The sequence below is a fragment of the Martes martes genome (assembly GCF_963455335.1).
Source record: "Martes martes genome assembly, chromosome: 7".
NCBI classification, from domain to species: Eukaryota; Metazoa; Chordata; class Mammalia; order Carnivora; family Mustelidae; genus Martes; species Martes martes.
The window spans coordinates 78,353,552-78,375,329 of NC_137894.1; the positions used below are offsets into that span (position 1 = coordinate 78,353,552).

Sequence of the window (21,778 nt, forward strand, 5' to 3'; positions counted from 1 at the left end):
AGGGGAGACGGGGGAGCTTATGTGCTACTGTAAGTGCGCCACGGCATTACGCTTCCCCAGACCCTGCAGGCAATAAATACATGTTATTAATTCACTCATTCTGCTTTGAATTCTATAATTAGGAAGGTAGGAGCACAGTAACTCAACAAAAGGTCTGGTTTGTGCCCAAATGCACCCCAGCGGTGAATCACACTGCCTAATGGGAAGGGAAGGACTGCCAGAGGAGAAACTGTAAGCGTCTGAAGGGAATGGAATATGTGGAGATGGAAAAATTTTTCTGTTGAATGAAGCAGACAATCACAAGTCTGACTACAGCCGCAGTACCCGGGCGATGTGAATAAACACAGCAAAATAATGGCAAGTACCGCCAAGAGAAAATTTTTAGGATATAAGGAGAGAATTAGAAGGGATACATGTGTGGATAAAAATAGGTGTGTGTGTTTGTGTGTTTATAAACATACTTTGTGGGTCTTGGTAGAAAAAAAAACGGGGATAATTAACTTTGGGCACGTGGTATCATTCAGAAAACAGGTCCATCGTTCGTGTTTGAGAGCTCCATTCTACTTGTCTCTGTTTCTGGAGCTCTTAAAACAACCTTTTCATTAATCAAGTCATACAATCCACCATAAACTGTACCATCCAAAATGCCTTTCACTAAACCCGTTTTTAAAAAGAAATTCTAAAGTTTGGTTTTGTTTTCACAATGTTCTCTTTATTGGCTATGTTCCTCACAGGCGTCAACCATTCATTGATCTGTTCATTCACCAAATCTTCCCTAAGGAATGACTCTTGGCAATGACTTCGGGGACAAAAGAGTTAATGATAAAGCTCTAACCCTAAAAAGCTCCCAATCTAGTTGCAAAGGCAAAATGTGAGCGCGAGCACAGACACACTGGAGTTGGTATGAAACCGTCTCCCACGGTCCAAACTATTTCCTATGTCAAAGAGTTACATGATACTCGTGACAAGAATTTGTTTTTCCTATATTGTGCCACAAACTGTCTTTTTATAACTAACTCACATGAACTGGGCTCTATTCTGTATGACAGTTTTTCAAGCCTTAGGGCCAGCAATTCCCCTTTGCTTCAGCTTCCACCGAGCGTTCCTTCAGCTGTCCTTCACACTCCTCAGTCTTCCCTGGCACCCTTCTTGTGACTTCACTAGCTTTTTTTCAATGTTCCTATTCATTGTTGACAGAAGCTTCCTCATAATTAACTGACTTATTTGTACACATAGATAATATTCATGTAGCATAGAATTGAGGGTTTTTAAAGTTCACATTCATATTCTTAGATAGTCCTGATAACAATCCTATGAGAGTAGTTATTCTTTTCACTGCCACTTTATATAAAAGGAAAAGGTCGTGTAACTTGGCCTAAGTCAGATAGCTCGTGAACTGAGGCTGAAATCCAGGGGTCTGGCTCCAAAGCCCTTGCTCTGAGAGACTATGGCATATAGTAACTAGATCATACTATTAACTCATTATTATTAACTGATATGAATGTTAAAACTTAAGACAATTATCATATGATCTCCCTGATATAAGGAATTTGAGAGGAAGGGTGAGGGGTTTGAGGGGTAAGGAAGGAAAAAATGAAACAAGATGGGATCAGGAGGGAGACTCTTAATCTCACAAAACAAACTGAGGGTTGCTGGGGGGAGGTGGATATGGAGAGGGTGGTGGGGTTATGGACTTTGGGGAGGGTATGTGCTATGGTGAGTGCTGGGGAAGTGTGTAAACCTGGTGATTCACAGACCTGTACACCTTGGGGCAAATAATACATTATATGTTAATAAAAATAATTAATTTTAAAAAACTTAATTAAGTTTAATATTTTTTCTAATTATGAACATTAAATTCTTCTTAATTATGTTTCTACTATACTTTTATATTCTCATGTTCTTCTGTGAGTTTAACTCAACATTTTGGCGTTCCAAGACTATTCCGAATGTGATATGAGCCCCTCCTACCATAAAGGCTAAACATCCTAATTACCTACCACTTCCAACTGAATGAGTCTATCTGCTATGTATTAATTAGACTTTAAGAAACTTTTTTTTTTTTTTTTTTTTTTTGGTAAGGAAAATGCTTTAACATGAGGCTGGATGACTCTATCCTAGATCACAGCCCCAACCTCCATGCCTACTGGTTATTCTCTCAGCAAGGCTGATGAAAAAAGGCAATTGCCTCCCAGGAGTACTGCCATCCAGTCCCTATTTTATCATCTTTTCTAAAGATGGAAGATAGATGGGAGATTTTTTCCAAACATTTTATTATACTGAAGGCACATTAGTCCTCAGTAGTACTCATTCTACCATTCTTATTTAAAAAGAAAATTCAATTATTCCAGAAAAAATTTTAAGTAAACTAATATTGACTAATACTGACTTTAGTCATCTCCTTCTAAGGGCCAGGATTTGTTTTCTAAATGTCTGCACACTCTCTACTCAATCATTCAGTCTAGGATTTTGTCAAGGAAAAATGTTAAGCTTCTTGTTGAATGACTTTAGAATTCATTCTTTCCCCCTTTCAGAAATTCAGAAAACTCTGGCCTGTCTTAAGTATTCTAGCATCTCTCTCATTTTATCCATGATTTATTAAAAATCACTCACAATGGTTCTAAGAGCACACTGTGAGCTTCTTTAACATGCAGTCATTAACATGTATCATATTTATAGCTGCCACTGAGTGTCCTTCTTCAACCACCCCTTGCGCCCCCCCCCCCCCCAGGTGCTAACTCCCAGCAGAAACTGCTAGGTGTAATTTAAGAGTGCAGAGGATCCAAGCTAAGGGAAGGGGAAGCCAGTAACAAACAAGCAAAAAGACTAGTAAAACGGGCATAGTCCCAGCAGTCCCAAAAGAGACCCAGCAATCAGAAGAAAAGTCCAGATGGGGGTCTCAACTCCAGTTCCCAAACTTAAATCTAGATGCAGCAATCTGATTTAGAGGGAATGCAGGGGATGAGGGGGAGGGAGAGAAAATGGGAGAGATAGACGCAAAACTGGGCTGTCTGTGACTTTCTCTCAAAACTAAGGAATGGAGACAAGGAGCACGGTCTGGGTCCGGCTGTGGGAAACAGGAGTAAAGAGGACTGACGTAGAATGGAAAGTCAGAAGGGAAGGTGCACGCTGGCACTGCAGCAGAGTGAGATGCCAGTGCCCAATGGGGGAAGACAGGAGGCAGAAACTCCAGGTTCCCCAGAGCCCACGAGGATCTACAGCTGGGTAAGAGGTCTCTGTAGTCCCATGAGAAAGGGATATTGGAGAAGGAGATGATGTCTCAGAAAATCTTGATATCTTGCACTTCCTTCCCTAGATATAGCAAAAAGGATACATCCAAGTACCCGCCTTTCAAGAGCTGACGTTTATTGCAACACAGTGCTGGTCTCCACAGTTTTGGGCAAATCAGCAGACGCCATTTTGAACAGCTGACACTGGCTGGGGCCAAAGCTATGCAGGAACTCCTCTATTCCCTGGCATTATATTTTTTTGGTTCCACATTCTCCCCCCTTTACTCTCTCAGTTTGAAGACTCCCCCATGCCTCTGTGAAGAAAACAGGAGAAAAATGGGCAGTGGCTGATTTCTCCTTCCCTTTGCAGTAAATATAACTTTTTCAGAGACTGGTAGGATTGCTTTCTGATTTTCCTGCCCATTTATTCTGGGAGTTAGCCTTTCTCTTTCTCTTCCTTAAACTCAATCCCTTCCTTGTCATTAATAAACTGTCTTAAATCCAAGCTCTCTAAACACCTTGGACAGCCCCATCAAGGTGATGAGGGAGAGAAGCAGAAAAATATTCACCTTTAGCCCAGAAGGCTGCCGATAGCCTGCAGAGTTTCAGTAAAGATCAAATACATGCTGGTTGCTACATCTTTTTTTAAAAAAATCTATTATTTATTTATTATTATTGTTTATTTATTCGACAGAGAGAGACATAGTGAGAGAGAGAACACAAGCAGGGGGAGTGGGAGAGAGAGAGAAGCAGGGAGCCCGTGCGGGTTGCCATCTCAGCCTGAGCCGAAGGCAGACACTTAACAACTGAGCCACCCAGGCGCCCCTGGTTGCTCCAGTCTTAAAGGGTCTCGTGACTGCCTGTCTATCTCACCGATAGTTAATACTGAACTGAATGATAAGCACCAAAGAAATCTTATGAAAGTAGTTTTATGAGTAGAAATTCGAAGAAGACATTTATGATGTAACACTCCCCGCACCTTCCTCCTTGAGCACCAGGCATATAACCATCAGCTTCAATCAGCGGAAGTGCAGCTCTTGTCTGCTCATGGGTCCTGTCCTGGGCTACTCAAATAAACTTATGAAGTTGCACCGTAAAACATTTCAAGAATTCTTTCTTAACCTTCGTGCCTATGATCCCAAAACAGAGGCAATGTGGGAAGTCTTTCCTTTTTTCTTTGTTACTGGAAAATTTTAGGCGATTGTATGGTTCAAGTTTCATTTTTAAAAGAATACTTTATCCTTCATGTGCAAAAGGTCTTTGTGCCTTCTAAAACATCTCTAGCCATGGATTCAGACTAGTGTTTCCTATAAGTCAGAAAACAAGAGAAAAGAAAATCTGATTTTTGAAGCCTGATATTTCTTTTTTGCTACAATAAATTCTTGGCTAACATGGTTATTTCCCCCCTAACTTCCTGTACAGCAATTTCTCTCATTGCCCCATCAGCTGAAAGACTAAAATGTCAGGAAAGTGCAGAGAAAATTTAATCAGACATTCGCTTTTGCTGGAATGGAACTTTCAGCAGATGTTAGGATAGCTGAAGTTCTGGGTAGCCTGTTTGCCAGGTGTACAAGTATATCGGAACAAAACCAAAACTAAATGGTATATGCAGGTGCTGAAGGGCTTTGTGTTTTAAGATGAAAAGAAATGTTCCATCACAGTGTTAATTGTATAGATTCCATTTTCTTCTGGCATCGAAATTCAGAATTACCTCTGAAACTGCAGAGACTATATGGCAGTCATTTTGTATTTCAAAGCAAGTACCAAGTGTATGGACAGAACAGATTCTCTGTAGGGGCCTGGCTGGGTCAGTCGGTTGAGTGTAGGAGGGTAGGACTCTGGATTTCGGCTCAGGTCATCATCTCGGGGCTGTGAGAGGAGCCCCAGGTTGGGCTCCGTGCTGTGTGTGGAACCTGCTTAAGATTCTCTCTCTCCCTCTCCCTCTGCATCTCCCCCTCTCCTGACCTCTCTTCCTCTTTTTAAAAAAAATTGGTTCTCTCTATATAGATAGCACATTTGCATATGCCATTACTATGGCTAAACTGAAAGACGTCCAAAGCCTGGAGAAAATCCTACAAAATGAATAGAACTGGCCATATTTGAATATATATTAGGTCCCACTGGTCAAACCTCTCAGTCACTTCCCAGTTCCCATCTTGTATTATCTCAGTATATGCCTGTCCTCCCCCCATCCTTCCCACTAGATTTTAACTCCTTTAAGGTCACACAGATTATGTACTGATTTTTGCACATAAGTTTCATAAATATTTAAAATAAAATGCATCATTCAGTGCATTAGAAAAATGCTCGCTAAACGGCATCTGGTAGATTGAATACATTAATTAGAAATTTAAATGGCCATCTTCTCAGCTCTAAGTTTTAATATCCACATTGTGTGCATATGGTTCGTATTATTTTGGCTAAACATATCTCTGGATGGAAAGACATCACAACTCGGTAAAATGTAATCGATCACAGTATTGGAGACTCCTAGCAGAAATTCAGAATAACGCTGAGAATACCGGCAATAGAGATCATGTTATTTTGCAATGTCGATTTAACAGTGAAATTACCTGTGAATCCCATGGGCTGACCCCTTTTCTCCAGAAATAGTACCTTCTCAACATTTTTCCCACACTGTCTTCTGTCCACCCACAATTAGTCAGGTACAAATTTTCAAATGGGAAACCAGATCAGAACTATTATTCTAGTGATGGAGCCATCATCCGTCAACCACTGAGCTCCTTGCCTCCTTTTTTCTTTTTTCCCTTTCGATTCCGCCTCCCTGCCTGTCACAGTGTAGTGCTCAGTACTTCTCTTGGTTTGCTTCATGCTGATGGTAAGTTGTGTGTTTATTTTAAAAATCGTTTTGCAACCCTTCACATTCCAGCTCTCAACCCAGCAAGCTGTTGCCCGGCAACACGAACTGGGTCGCTCCTCCTGGGCTGAAACCAGAGACTGCAGGCCGCAAACAAGGCCACTGGAAATCCTCCTCTGACTCGGTCTGAAGTCAATGACCACAGTCCAATGAAGCGCAGGACCCTTTCAGACTCAAGTCCGTTTCTTTCCTTTTCCAGTTCTTTCCTCTGTAGAAAGTTACTCTACCAACGGTTATGCCTTTGCTTTATGTTCAATTTCATTTCCTCATGAAAACTAGAAACACAATCTCGGAAATCATGAATTGTTCAAACACGGCATATAGCAGCCCCGAAATGGATGCCAAACGGATTCAAAATTTAATGTAGAAATCAAAATACACTTATATGAACCTAATGATGTTCAGGTGGACTTTTTTTTTTTCCCCCCCTTTTCACTGCACATTAAAATCCTCTGGAGAGGCTTCTGTGTTTCTGGTTTTTAAAAAATGCTAATACCCAAGCTGCAGGTTCAAGTGAAAATCTTTAGGGAGGGGCTTCCAGGTATCAGTATTTTTAGAAACACCTCAAGTGTTTGCTAGTATGTGCAGCTAGCATTGAGAATGACTGCCAAACCGTGCTTCTCAGAAGCATGTTAAAAACCTGCATATGAATAATCCAGGGATCCTGCCCTGAGAATTCTGGTTTGGTAGATGTAGGGTAAGACCAGAGAGTCTATCTTTTAGTAGATCCCAGGAAGAGCCTTAGACCACATTTTGAGTAGCCAGGAACTAGAGGTATGAGAACACTGACAGTAGTTAATAGTTGGTTTAATATCGCCCAAAGGGCCCCTGAATGGATGGACGTAAACATAGAGAAAGGTCTTTAAACACAAAGAAAGCTATCTGTCCTCAGCCCCATCTGGTTCAGTATTCTGCAGTGAAGACACAGAAGGGTTTTAGGATTCAGAGGATGCCAACAGGAAGACCAAACAAATTGGATGACACAAGTAAGTTCCAAAGTAACTGTATCTGGAGCTATAGGCCCTCCTAGTAAGATGACATTTAACAGGGACAAATGAAACGAAGTCCTCTTTTAGGACGAAGTCCTCTTTTTAGGTTCCACTTCCCCACCCGCCAAGGAAAGGTCTAAGCATAGAATCGGAAAACCTGGCTCATCAACAACATCCATGAGAAAGAATTCAGGGTTCTAAATCCACAGCAAACTCATCATTTGTTCCCAGCTCAACTGTGATTTTACGCCACACTCAAAGAAATGTACTCTTCATCAGGAGGAAGAGGTGGCTTCACTTTACAATTAGCTAGACTCATGGAACCTTGAGTGAGAAGAGTTTTGGGGCGATTTCAAAAGAACATAGACAAAGATGAGAGTGTTTGGACCAGGGTGAACAAGAGACTGAAGGAAAAGCTGACTACCCAAGAGAAGAGAAAAGAGGAGAGGAGTGGAACTCAGGGGTGGCATGACAGCTGCTTTCAAACCTCTGATATGAGCCTCTATTTGGAAAAAGAAGCTGGCTTACTCTAACAGTGGATATAAACACTGAGATATTTTTGCTGACTGTGCAAGGGTCAAATTCAGAAGAAACAGGGCTCCTCAGGAAACTTTGCATTTTCTCTCACTGAAGCAATTTAAGAATGTTCTGGATAATTACTCAATATCTTGGAACTATAGAGCAGTATAGGGGTTAAGTAAGATTTTTAAGATGCTGTATTTTGAAGTATTCTGTGTTGTCATTATAGAAGAAAGCAAACTCACAGAGTGCTTTAAACTTCACTGTTCCTCTACCCTGACATTTCAGATGTCATATTTCAACTCAACTATGATATACATTCATAAGTGAAATTTTAATTTTATAGTTGAGATATACAGGAAACACTTCAATTTGGGGGACAAATGAACTGCCAATTTTTGAGCACCTATAATGTCAATATTCTTTTTTTTTAATGCCAATATTCTTGCTAAAACTTCTCAGCAGTTTCTCTCTACAAATTACCATATTTTAGAGAAAATTCTATTAGTTTTATCTTACTTGCTATCAAAATAAATGATTCCTTTCCTGGTGGTACATCTTTTCATATATTATCTCATTTAGATTTTAAAATACATGTATACATACACACACATACATAATACAGAATTCACTCTATTAGATTTTAAAAAATTATGCCTTTGGTTCATAATTTTAAAGTTCCTTATTATTGAATGAATTGCATGACTTAAAAAAAAAAAGTAAACATAAGTAACTCCAGAATTTCAAGCAGGGATTATTAAACTCCAGTGGAAGTTCGAACCCACATTATTCACTTTAGTTTACCAATCGTGATAGAATTTCCTGGCACTCAGTCAAGCATTTTGAAACAGTTCACTGGCTAGTCCCCTCACATCTCCTCCATGCTGTTATGTCTGACAGTGGTGCTAATATGTTGACAAATCAATCTATTCATTAATATTCAGCAGGCTTGCCGGATCTGCAAGCCTCATAAACCGTTACAAACAGAGTTTAATTATTAAAATGACAATTGTTTTTCTTTTGTTTCTTATACATTTGGATTTCTGGGTCTCATCTACCCAAGGCTTATTTTCAATGGGGTTATTTTTTGTTTTGAACAATATGTAGTGCAAGAGGGACCTACAGCTGGTTCCTTTTCATGGCAAAGTGCTACTTCCAACTTAAGTGTTTTGCGTTCTGGAACACTGTTGGATTTTGAAAACATACCATGTGGTATTCTTGGTGCTAGGCTTTTATTTAGCTTTGCTTTGTGTTTGTACTGGCTGTATTTTTCATCTTCAATTTCTGAGGGAAAAACACACTTGTGACCAATTTTATTTGAATTAACCACACTGAATGGTTAAAAATTGCTTTTAAAGTAAAATTGAGAAGTTTTGATAAATGTAGTGGTATATTATGATAGCCATTTCATGATTTGAGATGCCATGTATTCTACCCTATGCATAAATGTCACCACAGGATTGAGACCTGCTGGAAGAATAAATTACAGCTATGTTTATCAGGGCAAGGAGGAGGCAGAAATACTAACATTGAGGCTATTTGAGTATACAGGTGGAAAAAACCTATGTCACTGGGGCATTGTCATTATTTGATCATTTTGAACTGAAGACAAGCTACAGGATTCATGCAAGGAGTTTTCCTCCCCCACCCCTTTTTATATGTGGAATGTCAAAGCTTCCTGTCAGCTCTTAATTCTTGATAATACCATCTAACCATGTGACTCTGACGCTGAGCAGTAACAACACAGCAGGTGATTTGAGAGTAGGTGCTCCTTCAGACTTCACCTGTGAATACAGAATATGATCTCTGTCTGCGGGGGTTGGGGGCTCATCGTGAGACAATTGCCAAGGTTGCCTCTGTGTTGATTACTGCCTGCATGCCTCCCTGATGGCACATAAAGGAATATCAAAACTCAGAAAAAAAAATAGTAATTTCTCTGGTGATCTTCACTGTCTATTGCTAACCTTCCTCAGATTCAGCATGTGTCTCTAATGGAACACATCGATTCAATTTGATGATGGTAATGTACTTTTGACTTTAATAAATGCTTTCCCATTGCTGTGGGTTTGTCCTCATTCTGGTAAGATGACTTGCACTGGAGCAACTATGATATCTCACTTTACCAGGTATGCAACCCATATCACTCAGTTATCTATGTCACTTCCCTTCTTCCTCTAAAACTCTTGGGAAAACAAAAGCTGCCTACTAAAGTCATACATAAGAAAGAATATGTTAAGATGTATGTTATGATTATCAGCAACTGAAAGAATATAGGAAAAGAAAATTTGTACGACTTTCACACTTGAAAATTCTCCTTAGTGTGGGCACAGGTTTAGAGTGAAGGTTATGTCTTCATCTGCCCAGTCACAATGCAAGAGCTGGTGTTAAGGGAAAGGAAACAGAATCCTGGCTCTTTGGTGAATAATACTTATATATAAAATATTAAATATATTGTTTGTGTATTTAAAATTTTAGACATTTTCAGACCAGGCATGGAAGAATGATAGTTACATAAAAGGTTGTACTCCATTTATTTCCGGAGCCTTCCTTCCCCACACACACTTTTGTTCATTTTATTTTTTATACATTTTTAAAGTAGGCTCCATGCCCAGCATGGAGCCCAACACAGCACTTGAACTCCCGACCCTGAGATCAAGACCTGAGCTGAGATTAAGAGGCAGAAGCTTAACTGACTGAGGCATCCAGGTACCCCACTTTGATTATTTTGTAATGAAAGTATTGCAAGCACTTGGCAAAAGATCTAAATTAATCAGTAAAAGAAGTTCAAAATGAAAAATAGAAACCTCACATCTCATTATGAGACCCATTTTCCAGAGATTACCTCTTTGAACTACTTAAAAAATTTCTTCTGATTTAAACCAGTGCTACTCAGAGGAGGTCCATGAACCACTGCCAATTTGTTCATTGGTCTATGGCGAGCTAAGTATAGAAAGTAAGACCAAGTCTTTGGAAACTTTTCATGCAATTTGATACTGCTGTCACATTTATTTTATTTTACAAAGTACTGGTCCATATGTTTGGAAATCAAGATAAAATAAAACTGGTCCTTTATCACAGAGTTTGAGAAAAACCACCTTGTGGTCACCTGGGTGGCTCAGTCGTTAAGTGTCTGCCTTCAAGTCATGATCCTAGGGTCCTGGGATCCAGCCTCTGTATCAGGCTCCCTGCTCAGGGAGCTCTCCCACTCCCCCTGCTTGTGTTCCCTTTCTCGCTGTGTCTCTCTGTGTCAAATAAATAAAAAAAATCTTTAAAAAAAAAAGAGAGAACCACCTTAAAACCAAACCAAAACAAAACAGATTCCCTTCCTTTAAGGACAATGAATCATTTCATTTTTTCCTAGACCTTATTGTCCTCCTTCCCCCAAGTAATGAGATTATCCTAAAATTAATGTATTGGCCACCTTTGTAATTTAGAACAGTGCCTGGCACACAATATGAATATGTATATAATATATAGAGAGAATATTTATTCACAAGTATTAACTCTTAAGATCAAATTATACATTAAATCATATACAGGTAAATTTGTATAACTCAGTCCATTCACCTAGGCAGAATCTTACATGAACTCTGTGAAAGCTATGGCTCTTAGAGCTCTCTTTACCTCTTCTCTGTTCTCCTTCTCAGCATTGTAGATGTTTCATTAACTACATTCTTTTGCATAAGTATAATAAAGTCCGACATGCTTGGTCTAAAGGTTATCTAAAATTTTAAACTAATAATATGTGGAATAATCTATATGTAACTATTATGAACTATAAAATTATAATGCCTCCCCCCATACCCTATAATATCAAATTTGCAAAACTATGTCCATTCAAAGGAGAATTTTCATGTGTAAAAAGGATTCTCTTTTCCCATATTCTTTTAATTGCTCAAAATCATGGCACCTATGTTAGTTTCTTCTGTATTGTATATAACTTTATTACACAACTTTTTGTATTTCCTGGAGTTTATATGTTTTGATTTTTTATTCTTCACAGAAGAAACTGGTCAAGAAGCTTTTTCTATTCTTACCAATTTCATGACAATGTATATTGAACTACATTTAATATTTGGAACAAATTACATGTCCTGATATTAAATACCTGATGAAGAAAATGTGAGTGCAGAAAGAGGTTGGGAATTAGGAATTTTATAGTTTACTTATATTTAAATCCTGGGAATTTATTTAAACAGTGTTTTAGAAAAAAAAATTTAGAGCACTTTTCAGCTGTCAGATCTTTCAGAGGATCAGGGCTCTGGAGCAGCGTTTTTGAAAGTGTGATCCATGGACTTTTTACATTCTCAGGGCGGGATTGCTATTTATGGGGATGGAGACTGGGAATCTCCATTTTTAACTAGAAATTGTTGGCATGCCAAAGTTAAAAAATGCCTGCTATAGACCTAGAGCTAGACTACGACGGGTTATTTAAAATGAGCCATAATCAAGAAGGTTCTTTGGCAAAATTATTAGAAATCCCTTGCCTTGCAAATATTCCTGTGTTCTATTAGCTAGTTTTTCCAATTCCCATTTCTAAGCCCTACACTCCTGTTATCTACTTCTTAAACCATAGACAGAGTCTTGTTTGCAATTTTCTGATGTTTTGGCAATGTCCATCCAAGATTTACCCTTATTATTGTACCAAATGTGATAAACATGGAGAATAGCCTGATCTATCTCTTGTTCTTTTGGAATTGCTAAAAATGCAATGAAAGGAGGGGCATATTGACGTATGATCAAGTCATCATTTTCCTCAGTTTCACCCGATTATCTAAAAAATGTTTATGCAAAAATGGGCTGCTCTTTCCATAAGATAAATTTGCCTAATCAAGTAAATATTTTAAAATAGGTATATAAGTCCTTTCAAGGAATTGAGAAAGGTCATAGGATGAATGTGTTGAGGGCCAAACTGAACTTAGTATGTGATAAAGCTGATCAATGATGGGTAACTGGATGGGTAAACTGGATGGTGTCAAACACCCATTCAGTAGTCACAATGATGACATGAAACAAGATGAAACACACAACACTGGCTTCGAATGAACTGTAACATTCTCAAACTCCCATCTCATGATTACCTAAAGTCTTCTCTTGTGTAATTAGTTGTAATCATGTGATTCATTCTGGTGTGTTTTATCGTATACATGCATTCTTATTTAGCTGTATTTATGTTGTGTTATTTGGTTATATACATAAATACCTATATATAACTGTAATTAAATATGTGTTTAGTTACATATATAACTTTATATAATTATAAACAAGTGTGTGTGTGTATAGCTAAATACATATATATAGACAGATACACTGATCATGTAAAGCGGCTGGAAAACAGAAAGTGTTCATATATTTAACGTACTCTAGCTATGTCAGTCACTGGGCTAAGCACCTTCCAGTATAATTTCATTTAGTACTTAATATAACCCAGTGAATTAGGAATTACTGTCACCATATTTCAGACAAGAAAACTGAGACCTCAGAGAGTGAGTAACTTGGATGGGGTCACCATCACACTAAGTGGAAGAGCTCTCAACTCAGGTCATTATCACAACATGATCTTGTTTCCCTGTATTTTAAGACATTACTGAAAATTGTGTTGCTACTGTAGCTCTAAGCTAGTGAAAGCATATTAAAAATTTAATGTGACAGCATGGCAAAATCCATTAGGATAATCAAGAGGCTGTAAATGTAGTAGATAAGAGCCTCTACCTTGGAGCTAGCTGACAGGATTTGCACCCTGGCCCCACTTAGGCAAGTCACTTAACCCTCTGTGTCTATAGCGCTTCATCTTTCAAACGGAAACAATTATCCTATCTATTCAAAGGCTGGGGATGAGTACATGAGTTCATATATATAGAGTGCTTGGCTATAATGCAAATGTTATAGAAGTGCTAGCTATTGTTATTCTTTTCTTTGAAAGTTTAATTTTATTATCTCCCCTTTACCTGTAACATTTGGTCAGTTAAGTTTTCCTCAAGTTTTTTCTCATTTTTCATATCATACCTTGATTCACACAAAAAAATCTATTTTTATAATGGACATCTGTTAATGCTTTTGTGTTTGTTTTTAGCCTACTATCCTTTCCCTGCAGGAACTTACTCTCTCCAAACTGAAGAGGCTCTCCATCATCTATATGGCCAATCAAAGCCAGGTTCCTGCGGTGACAATGGGATTGTTCCCAGGGTATTACGGGATTTAAGCAGAGCCAATCAGTGCCCCTTTCAGAGACTCTATGGCTACTAAGAGATAATTACTCTTCCATTCTGAGATCACGTACAATGAGTAGCATGTAAAACCTGGGGCTGCTGGGGATCACTTGGCACCACATGAAGAGTCTACCTGAGAAGGAAGCCATCATAAAGTAAAGCAGAGATGATGAGAGATGGAGAAATAGGACACTTGAACTGCTAGCTCCAAGGAGATGAGATTCACCTTTTGGACTTCCCAGTTGTGTGAGTCAATACATTCTCTTCTGCTTAAGTTAGTTATAGGTTTCTATTATTTGCACACAAGAGTCCTAATTAATTAATTCACTGCTGAATTATTAGTAAGCACATCTCTAGAATACTAGTACTTGGCTTATTATATTATCATAGCAAAAATAATGAGTGAGTTTAAAATACTCTCTATAGTGTCCTAAACATCAAGCCATAAGAAATAAGCACCCTTTCATGTACAACAATGTATGATATAAAGAATGAAGGCAGTAACTTCAAGTCCAAGTCCTACCACTGTGGGACTTTCGGCAAGGCACTTAACCTTCCTGGTTTCTGCCTGTTACAGAAACGAAAACAAGTTATATATTGGAGGACTATTGCGAGGTTCAAATGGCACAATGGTAAGTCCAGCACTCCAATATATAGTATTATATTATATCAGGTACATTTCTACATCAACAGAAAAAAAATGCAGGATCCAGGAATTTTTTCATCTGACACATCTATGTATGCTACAAAGACCTTACAACTTTCTTTTTTCTTTTGCATTTTTCATGCCAAGAAAAAAAAAATACAACTACCAATATGTCTGAAGAATACTTGGGAAACATGCACATCAGTTTGCATATAATTTCTTAAAATTATACAATCAATTCTTGGTTACCCGCCAGAGCAACTGCTTAGCTTAGTGTTCTAGCCTCCTCCTAACTCGAAGTCCTTGGTTCACCCCACACCTGCCTTTGTAGATGCTTTTCCCATCCTTTATCTCATTCAGTCTCTGTTACAACCTCATTCTATAGGCAGGAATCATTATTCTGTGGTACAGTTAAGGAATCGAAGCTCAAAGAAGGTTAACTGATGGCTAATTAGAATGGCAGGTAGGATGATAACTCGAACTGTTGGACTGTTGTTCCTTACCTTTGATTTTAGAGCCCCTGAAGTGCTTTATTTTATTTCCTTGTATCCGGATTGTTAGAGGTTCTTAGTGTGGTCTTAAAGTATACTGAGACTAAAAATTCACTAAGATTAGTTGTGACCATCCTTTGCCAATACTAGTTCGCTTGTGTATTTCTCAGTTCCCATGTGCTTAAAATTATGTTGTACAAGCCCATTATTACTTTTCACCAGAGAATTGTTTGTTCTCCACCAGACAGTGGGACGGACTCCAGGCCAGTAACTACTTCTATAACACCTCAGCTGTATTAAGGCATCTTTAACTAACTTTTTTATATTCAACTATTAGTTCTGTTCATACACCAGCAGCTAGGTAACTCATTTGCCATCTAGAGCCTCAATTAGCAAGTAGTACAACTCTTGTGCCTCAAAGGCAAGGATGAGTCAGAAGAAGATACTGAAGAGAAATGCCAGTTAATTCCCAAACTGACACTTGAGTGATTTAGAAAAGCGAGGTTCTATCTGAGCTGGTCTCCACATCACTTTGTCTCAGTGGTAGGAAATTTTCAGCACTTAGAAATATGTACAGCAAGTAAAATATGTACTTCCTGGGCAAATATAAATGCCTTTTAAATTTCCTATGTAATTGTCTTTCTGAAATGCTACATCTCTTTCTTTGCAAATTTTCGTGACTCGCCTAAATTCCATCTCCTCTGAAAATACTTGTCTGACTAGTCAAAGCCACAGTGATTCTTCTTCCTTTGACTTGACATCTTTCCATTCAACTTTAAGTTCTTTGAAGAATATTTTATATTTTGTCCTTCGGAGATATGATATTTATATCTATAGGTATATATGTGGTTTCCCAACAGCAGTTCATCGAGGCATTAATATTTAGGTCTCTGGTATCTACTATCAGTGATAATTAAACATTCACAATCTGTAGCTGTATGTTTCTGGCCTCAATAGGTTGTATCGACACAGCTAGGCCAGCGCATTTCCACGGTACCAGAGAGGGAACGTCATTTACTCCACTACTCCAAGAAAAAGATTTTAAAATGTTGAGACTCTTTTCCCAATGTCCTATTCCTGCATAACAGGAAAATGATGACTGGCTTCAGAGGTATTCCCGATTTGTACTGTGGTAACAATATCAAGTCATTTTACTGGATTTCTGGATTGCAGGTATTAAGCATAATGGTTAACCATATTTAAAGGTAGTGTTTCCTAACAAGGATACTTGTCACAAGATTATGTGATAATCCCACCTTTCTGCCTTCTAGAAAGGAAACATAATGATACTTTGCTTTTTGCCTCTGTTAAATTATCCTAAATATTTCATTAGTGCTTTGGCTACATGATAGTTCTTTTGTAGGTCACAGATTCCTTTAAGATATATCCATCCAGCTACAATTTGCAACTAATTAGAGGATGTCAAAGGGTTGTTGCTAATAGTAACTCAAAGCCCTGATAATGGATAGCTCTTGCCATTTAATACCAACCATAGCCTAAGAACTTAATTACCTCAGGCAGTTTACATACACTCTTTTCCGATTCCTACATCACCACACTCAGTAACAGGTGTCAAACAGATGTTTATCTATGACCGTATTTGCCTTTTTAAGTGGCGAAAAATCTGAATGAACTTAGAACTAGACGTGGCCTGAAAACTAAAGAAGAAACAGTCATTAAACCGTGGTTAAAGGACGTACGCACGGACTGTCAGGGTATGAATTCTGGATCTGCCACTTATTAGCTTTGTCATTTTGGCCTGTGGTATCCCTTCTCTTGCCTCAGTGCTCTTACCTGAATTACAGGTATAATAGTAAAACTTATCTTATGGGGTTGTTGTGAGAATTAAATAAACGCCAAAGTACGTTCATCGGGGAATTCTATTCCAAAGTGCTGAGTATGCCATTTTCTCTGCCTTGATTGCCCCTGCCACTTTTAAAACTCTCTCTCTTTAAGAAGGAAAGATTTTTTTAAGAATTTAACTTTAAATAATGCAACATTGCCAAGGCAATCTAACCTAAAGAAATCAATCAGAGATACACATAGAAATTATATATATAAGGATCAAAAAGGAACAACCTAAAAATAGAATACCAGGGAAAGGGCTAAAGAAAATGCCATATATATTCTAATGTCACATGAAGGAAATCAGCACAAAAAGAACTGGCATACTAATATATAATATGATAATTAAAATATCACTATCAAAGTTCTTGTGCCCATAAGAGATTAAAGTGCTTAATACAGAAACAAGTATATGGTTAGTAAAGATTACTCTTAATAGAGATTAGCCGTTTCCATTACACCAATGTTTATAAGTTCTAAGGCAATATGCCAAAATACTATGTTTTTTTGTTTCATTTACCTCTTAATATGTACCACTCAATTTCTCTATAAAATATGTACACTTCATCAGAAGATGTTTTTGGTCTCCATTTTCTTTACTCCTTCCCAATCCACCTTAATTTATGCCTCTACTCCAGTGGACAATTTACAATGAACATTTAACAATTTAGTCATTCTCAATTGAATTAATAGTATAACATTGAAGCACTAAACCACTATCATTTTTGAATGGCAGATAGTACCTTCATGAGAGATTTCCTTCCAGGGATTTGGTGGATACATGAAAGCTGCATTCTGGATTTGGTCATGTATGTCTTCATCTTCATTAAAAGGGAACGTGCCACTTAGGCTTACATAGATGATCACTCCAACAGACCACATGTCTAGAGAGCGGTTATAGCCTTTGTTCCTCAGAACCTCAGGAGCCAGGTAAGCTGGGGTCCCCACCACCGACCTCCGGAAAGACTTTTCTCCAATGATCCGGGCAAAACCAAAGTCACAAAGTTTCACCTGTTGGTAATAATGGTTTACAGAAATGGTAAGGTCACAGATTGTGTGTCTATGTGTGTCTTAGCCCAGGTCTACCAAAGACAATTAGAATACTTTGTATATCTCGTATAGACTTCTCATGCATGACAGAAGTAATAGCTACTTTCCATTTTATATACTTGAAGACAGTGGCTGAAGTACTGGTACAAAAGTATATTTTCATTCATGAAAAAAAAAAATCATCTAAACATTCACCCTTCCCTCCCCCCCAAAACCAAGAGATAAATGTGAAAATATGTATACTCAGAAGTGGGTAATACTCTTTTACCAGGCAGAAAAACATCACACAAATCTGGAAGTGACAGATTGAACACCAGGGCTTATTATAAATAAAGGTTGAGGGATCAGCACAGGGACTCGTCATGTTACCTACAATAATCCTCAAAGTCAGGTCTACATGGGAACCTAGACAGGACCTGAAGATGTCAAGGAAGCAAGGTGGACAGTCGCCTTAGGTCCCGTCAGAGAGAAGATTCCCTGGGGACATGTGCAGTAGTTTTCTGTCCTCTTGAGATGAGGAAAACCAGAAATGTTTGCCCTTGTCCCTCAAAACAACGCTGAACTTAAATGTCCCTGGGAAGTGTTCTCCACCCTCTCTCGCACCAGCTGCAGGCTGTGCCTACATTGGCCGCTGAATGAGCACAAGGAGAAGGCTCATTGTTGCATTCGGGGAGGCTGAACTGAGAAGCCAGAGTAACAAAGCCGTAGTCCCCAAGATCTAAGAAGGAAGCAAGGGGATGAAAACGAACAGGTAAAACGTGAAACGAATAAAGCTTTTGAGAAAAAAAATATTGCAGGGGAGCCAGTACTGGTGCTGCCGTCAGCTGGCTTTGCTGAGAGAGGCTTTCAGACTTGCCTGGGGGAAAGGATCTGCCGATGCCAGCAACACGTTTTCTGGTTTGAGGTCACAGTGAACGATATTTTTAAAGTGAAGATGCCGCAGAGCCACAAGTATCTAGAGAGAAGAAAATCATCAAGATAATCTTATTTTGGTCTGTGAGTTTATTTCAAAATGTTTTTTACTAGGACATAAATTGGAGGGGCCACGAGAAAACCCACAGTGAACAGTTAAGCCTCTTTATACGCAAGACACGGAAATGAGCTAAATTCACATGGCAGGTTTCTAAGGAAACATCAGTGGAAAGAGTGGCCTATTATGGTATTGATACAGCAACCAAGACAGGTGTAGATAACAGATGTTAGGACTAACTTCCAGGGGTACCCATTCTTGAATCATTTCAAAGAACCAGGACTTAGCCACTGTGCAACTGAAAGTTTCATGAGTAGTTTTAATACAAGGGCCTGCACACGCTAACTCCCTTGGTACGCTGGATTCAGGAGACCACAGATAAAAATGAAATAATACAACAAACCCCCTGCCACCTTTCTGAGTGTAAGTCAGACTTGGGACTCGGGGACTAAACAAGGCTAGGAAGCTGCAGTAAAACAGTGATAACATTTGATATTGAATATTATCTTTTTTTTTCTGCCTCTAATTGATTTCTTACCTGAGTAATTAAAAACTTCGTTATGTGCTCTGGCAACCTGCCCTTTTCACTTGACAAGATCATCTCCAGCATGTCTCCATGGAGTTTTTCCATAACAACAAACACTCTTTCAGGCGTCTCAAACATACACTCCAAATTTACAACACCAGGGTGATGAAGGTTCTATTAAAGATAAATAAAGCACTTGAAGAAAATGAGTTTTTTGATACTGTTTGGCAAGCTCACTGATTATATAAAACTGTTCAAGCTTAAAGCTATGGAGAAACCCACACTTCGGATTCTTAACATTTCTGAATTCCACATGTGCTGCCTTATATTTTTGAAATTCTAATGTCTCCAAAAAATATATCTTTACTTTCTATGCAGAGTGAAATTATTTTTTTCTACGCTGAAAAACCTAAGTTCCAGCACAGTGAATTGCTAATTAGGTTTTAATTAGAATGCCATATTGAGAAATCCAAATTTCGCAGGATCATCTCCAATATTAAGCACACCACCCTAAATAAGCATACCAGGCCATCTCTACACCCTTGATAGAAAGTTAACGTCGACAAGATGAAATCTGTACTTGCAGCACATCTGACGGTACTGAAGAAGCACATTAGTCATAAACCTTTCGGAACCGCTCTGCTACCAGTGCTCTCACACAGAGTGAAGACTGCTAGGAAAACAGTGAAAAAAAAAAAAATTATTGAGCCCAGATTCTGTTTGGTACCCTGTGCTACGTGGTCATCCTGTGTGGTTCTCAAGCACTCAATAAATATTTCCACAATAAAGCAATGGCTGATGAGAGCCTGCATTTGGCTTGACATGTTAATTGTCACATATGTCAAGTAAAATTACTCTTAATATTAGACGGACCCTTGTGAGGATGCTTCAGTTTGAATGTGGCTGTGGGGTCATCAACAAAGCCTTCAATCATCTGACCTTTATCTTATTTTTCTTCTGGGCACAACAACAACAACAAAAATCCTAACATTAAAAGAACTCTTATACATTCCACTTACATTTCAATGAGAAACAGAAAGAAAAAATCATCATGAACATAAACTACCTGAAGAAAAAAATCAGGGACTCACTGAAATGCGCTAACAGCTGAACAGAGAAAAAAATAAATAAATGATTTTAGAAAAAAAATTCTCCATCAGGGATAAAAGTGCATGTAAAATGAAATTCTCACAAACTTCTCAAAACTGCAGACGGCTTGCTATTTAGACCTCACAGATGGATACTGGCTGGTGAGCAGCAGAAGGGACCACAGGTGAGTCTGCACCGTTGCCGTCCTCCTTCTGCCCATGGGCAAGGAGAGCCTGGCGTGAACTGGATACGGAGGCTGGCAGAAGCTCCCATGATGATGACCCGTTTCTCAGGATGCCCTGCCCCTACTTGGCCCATGTTGATCCCTACCTCATACATCTGATCTGTCTTTTGGATTTTGGTGCCTTGGTGCCCAATCCTGTCACCATTAATGTGGTAAGGGAATAACAAGTTTCTGAATGTGGTCTGAGCAGATGTCTACACCTCTACCCCAAAGCCTTTCACCTCCAGAGGGCTGGAGTCACTGTCCTTTAAACTGTTATACTGTTAACTGGTCAAAACTGGCTACTTCTGGATAGACTAGGCCTCCAGAGTCAGAGCTGAAGCACATGGTGGGGTGGGGATGAGATGACCAAAACTACTACTTTATTTGTCCTGACTGATTACAAATAAGACTGGACAGCTGCTAGGCTTTGGCCAGCATGGAGGGGGGGACGCAGATTGCTAAGTGGGAGATGCTAACAAATGACTCCATGGATGCATTTGATACGCATTATGGAAGACCAGTGATAGCACTGCTCGTACCTGAAACCATGCCCAGGCTGTCACATGGTCTTGAATCCACTTACTGGATCCAGAAGCCACACCAGGTGGAAAGATCACCAGCCTCTGGGGTATCCAGGCATTTCAGCTATCCTCTTTTAAATCAATGATGACAGTAAAGGGTCTAAGAATGACATGAGAGGGGTGCCTGGGTGGCTCAGTTGTTAAGCATCTGCCTTTGGCTCAGGTCATGATCCCAGGGTCCTAGGATCGAGCCCCGCATCAGGTTCCCTGCTCAGCGGGAAGCCTGCTTCTCCCTCTCCCACTCCCCTTGCTTGTGTTCCCCCTCTCTCTGTGTTTCTCTCTCTCAAATAAATAAATGGAATCTTAAAAAAAAAAAAAAGAGTGACATCAGAGTCCTGCCTGGGTTATTAATTATTCTTCTGGGACAAGTGCACTGTGAAATGTGTTAAGTGTACCTTCCTCTGTGAGTATCTTCTGAACTGCTTCTTTTTTCGATTTATTCTAACGTTAAGCATTTAAGCAGTATTCTGAAGAATTTGGCTTTCTTTCTTTCTTTTTAAAGATTATATTTATACATTTGAGAGAGAGA

General features: G+C 38.9%; 1 protein-coding gene across 1 annotated transcript in view; it reads right to left on the reverse strand.

Annotated features, from left to right (window-relative positions):
* Window positions 1-21,778, reverse strand: part of PRKD1 (protein kinase D1) — a gene marked incomplete at its 5' end in the record, with an annotated part of 327,016 nt that overhangs the window by 3,936 nt on the left and 301,302 nt on the right. The window contains 3 exons of the mRNA XM_080808642.1: window positions 17,551-17,818; window positions 18,714-18,812; window positions 19,366-19,527. Coding sequence (XP_080664768.1) covers window positions 17,551-17,818; window positions 18,714-18,812; window positions 19,366-19,527 — 529 coding nt within the window. The remainder of the gene's footprint in view (window positions 1-17,550; window positions 17,819-18,713; window positions 18,813-19,365; window positions 19,528-21,778) is intronic.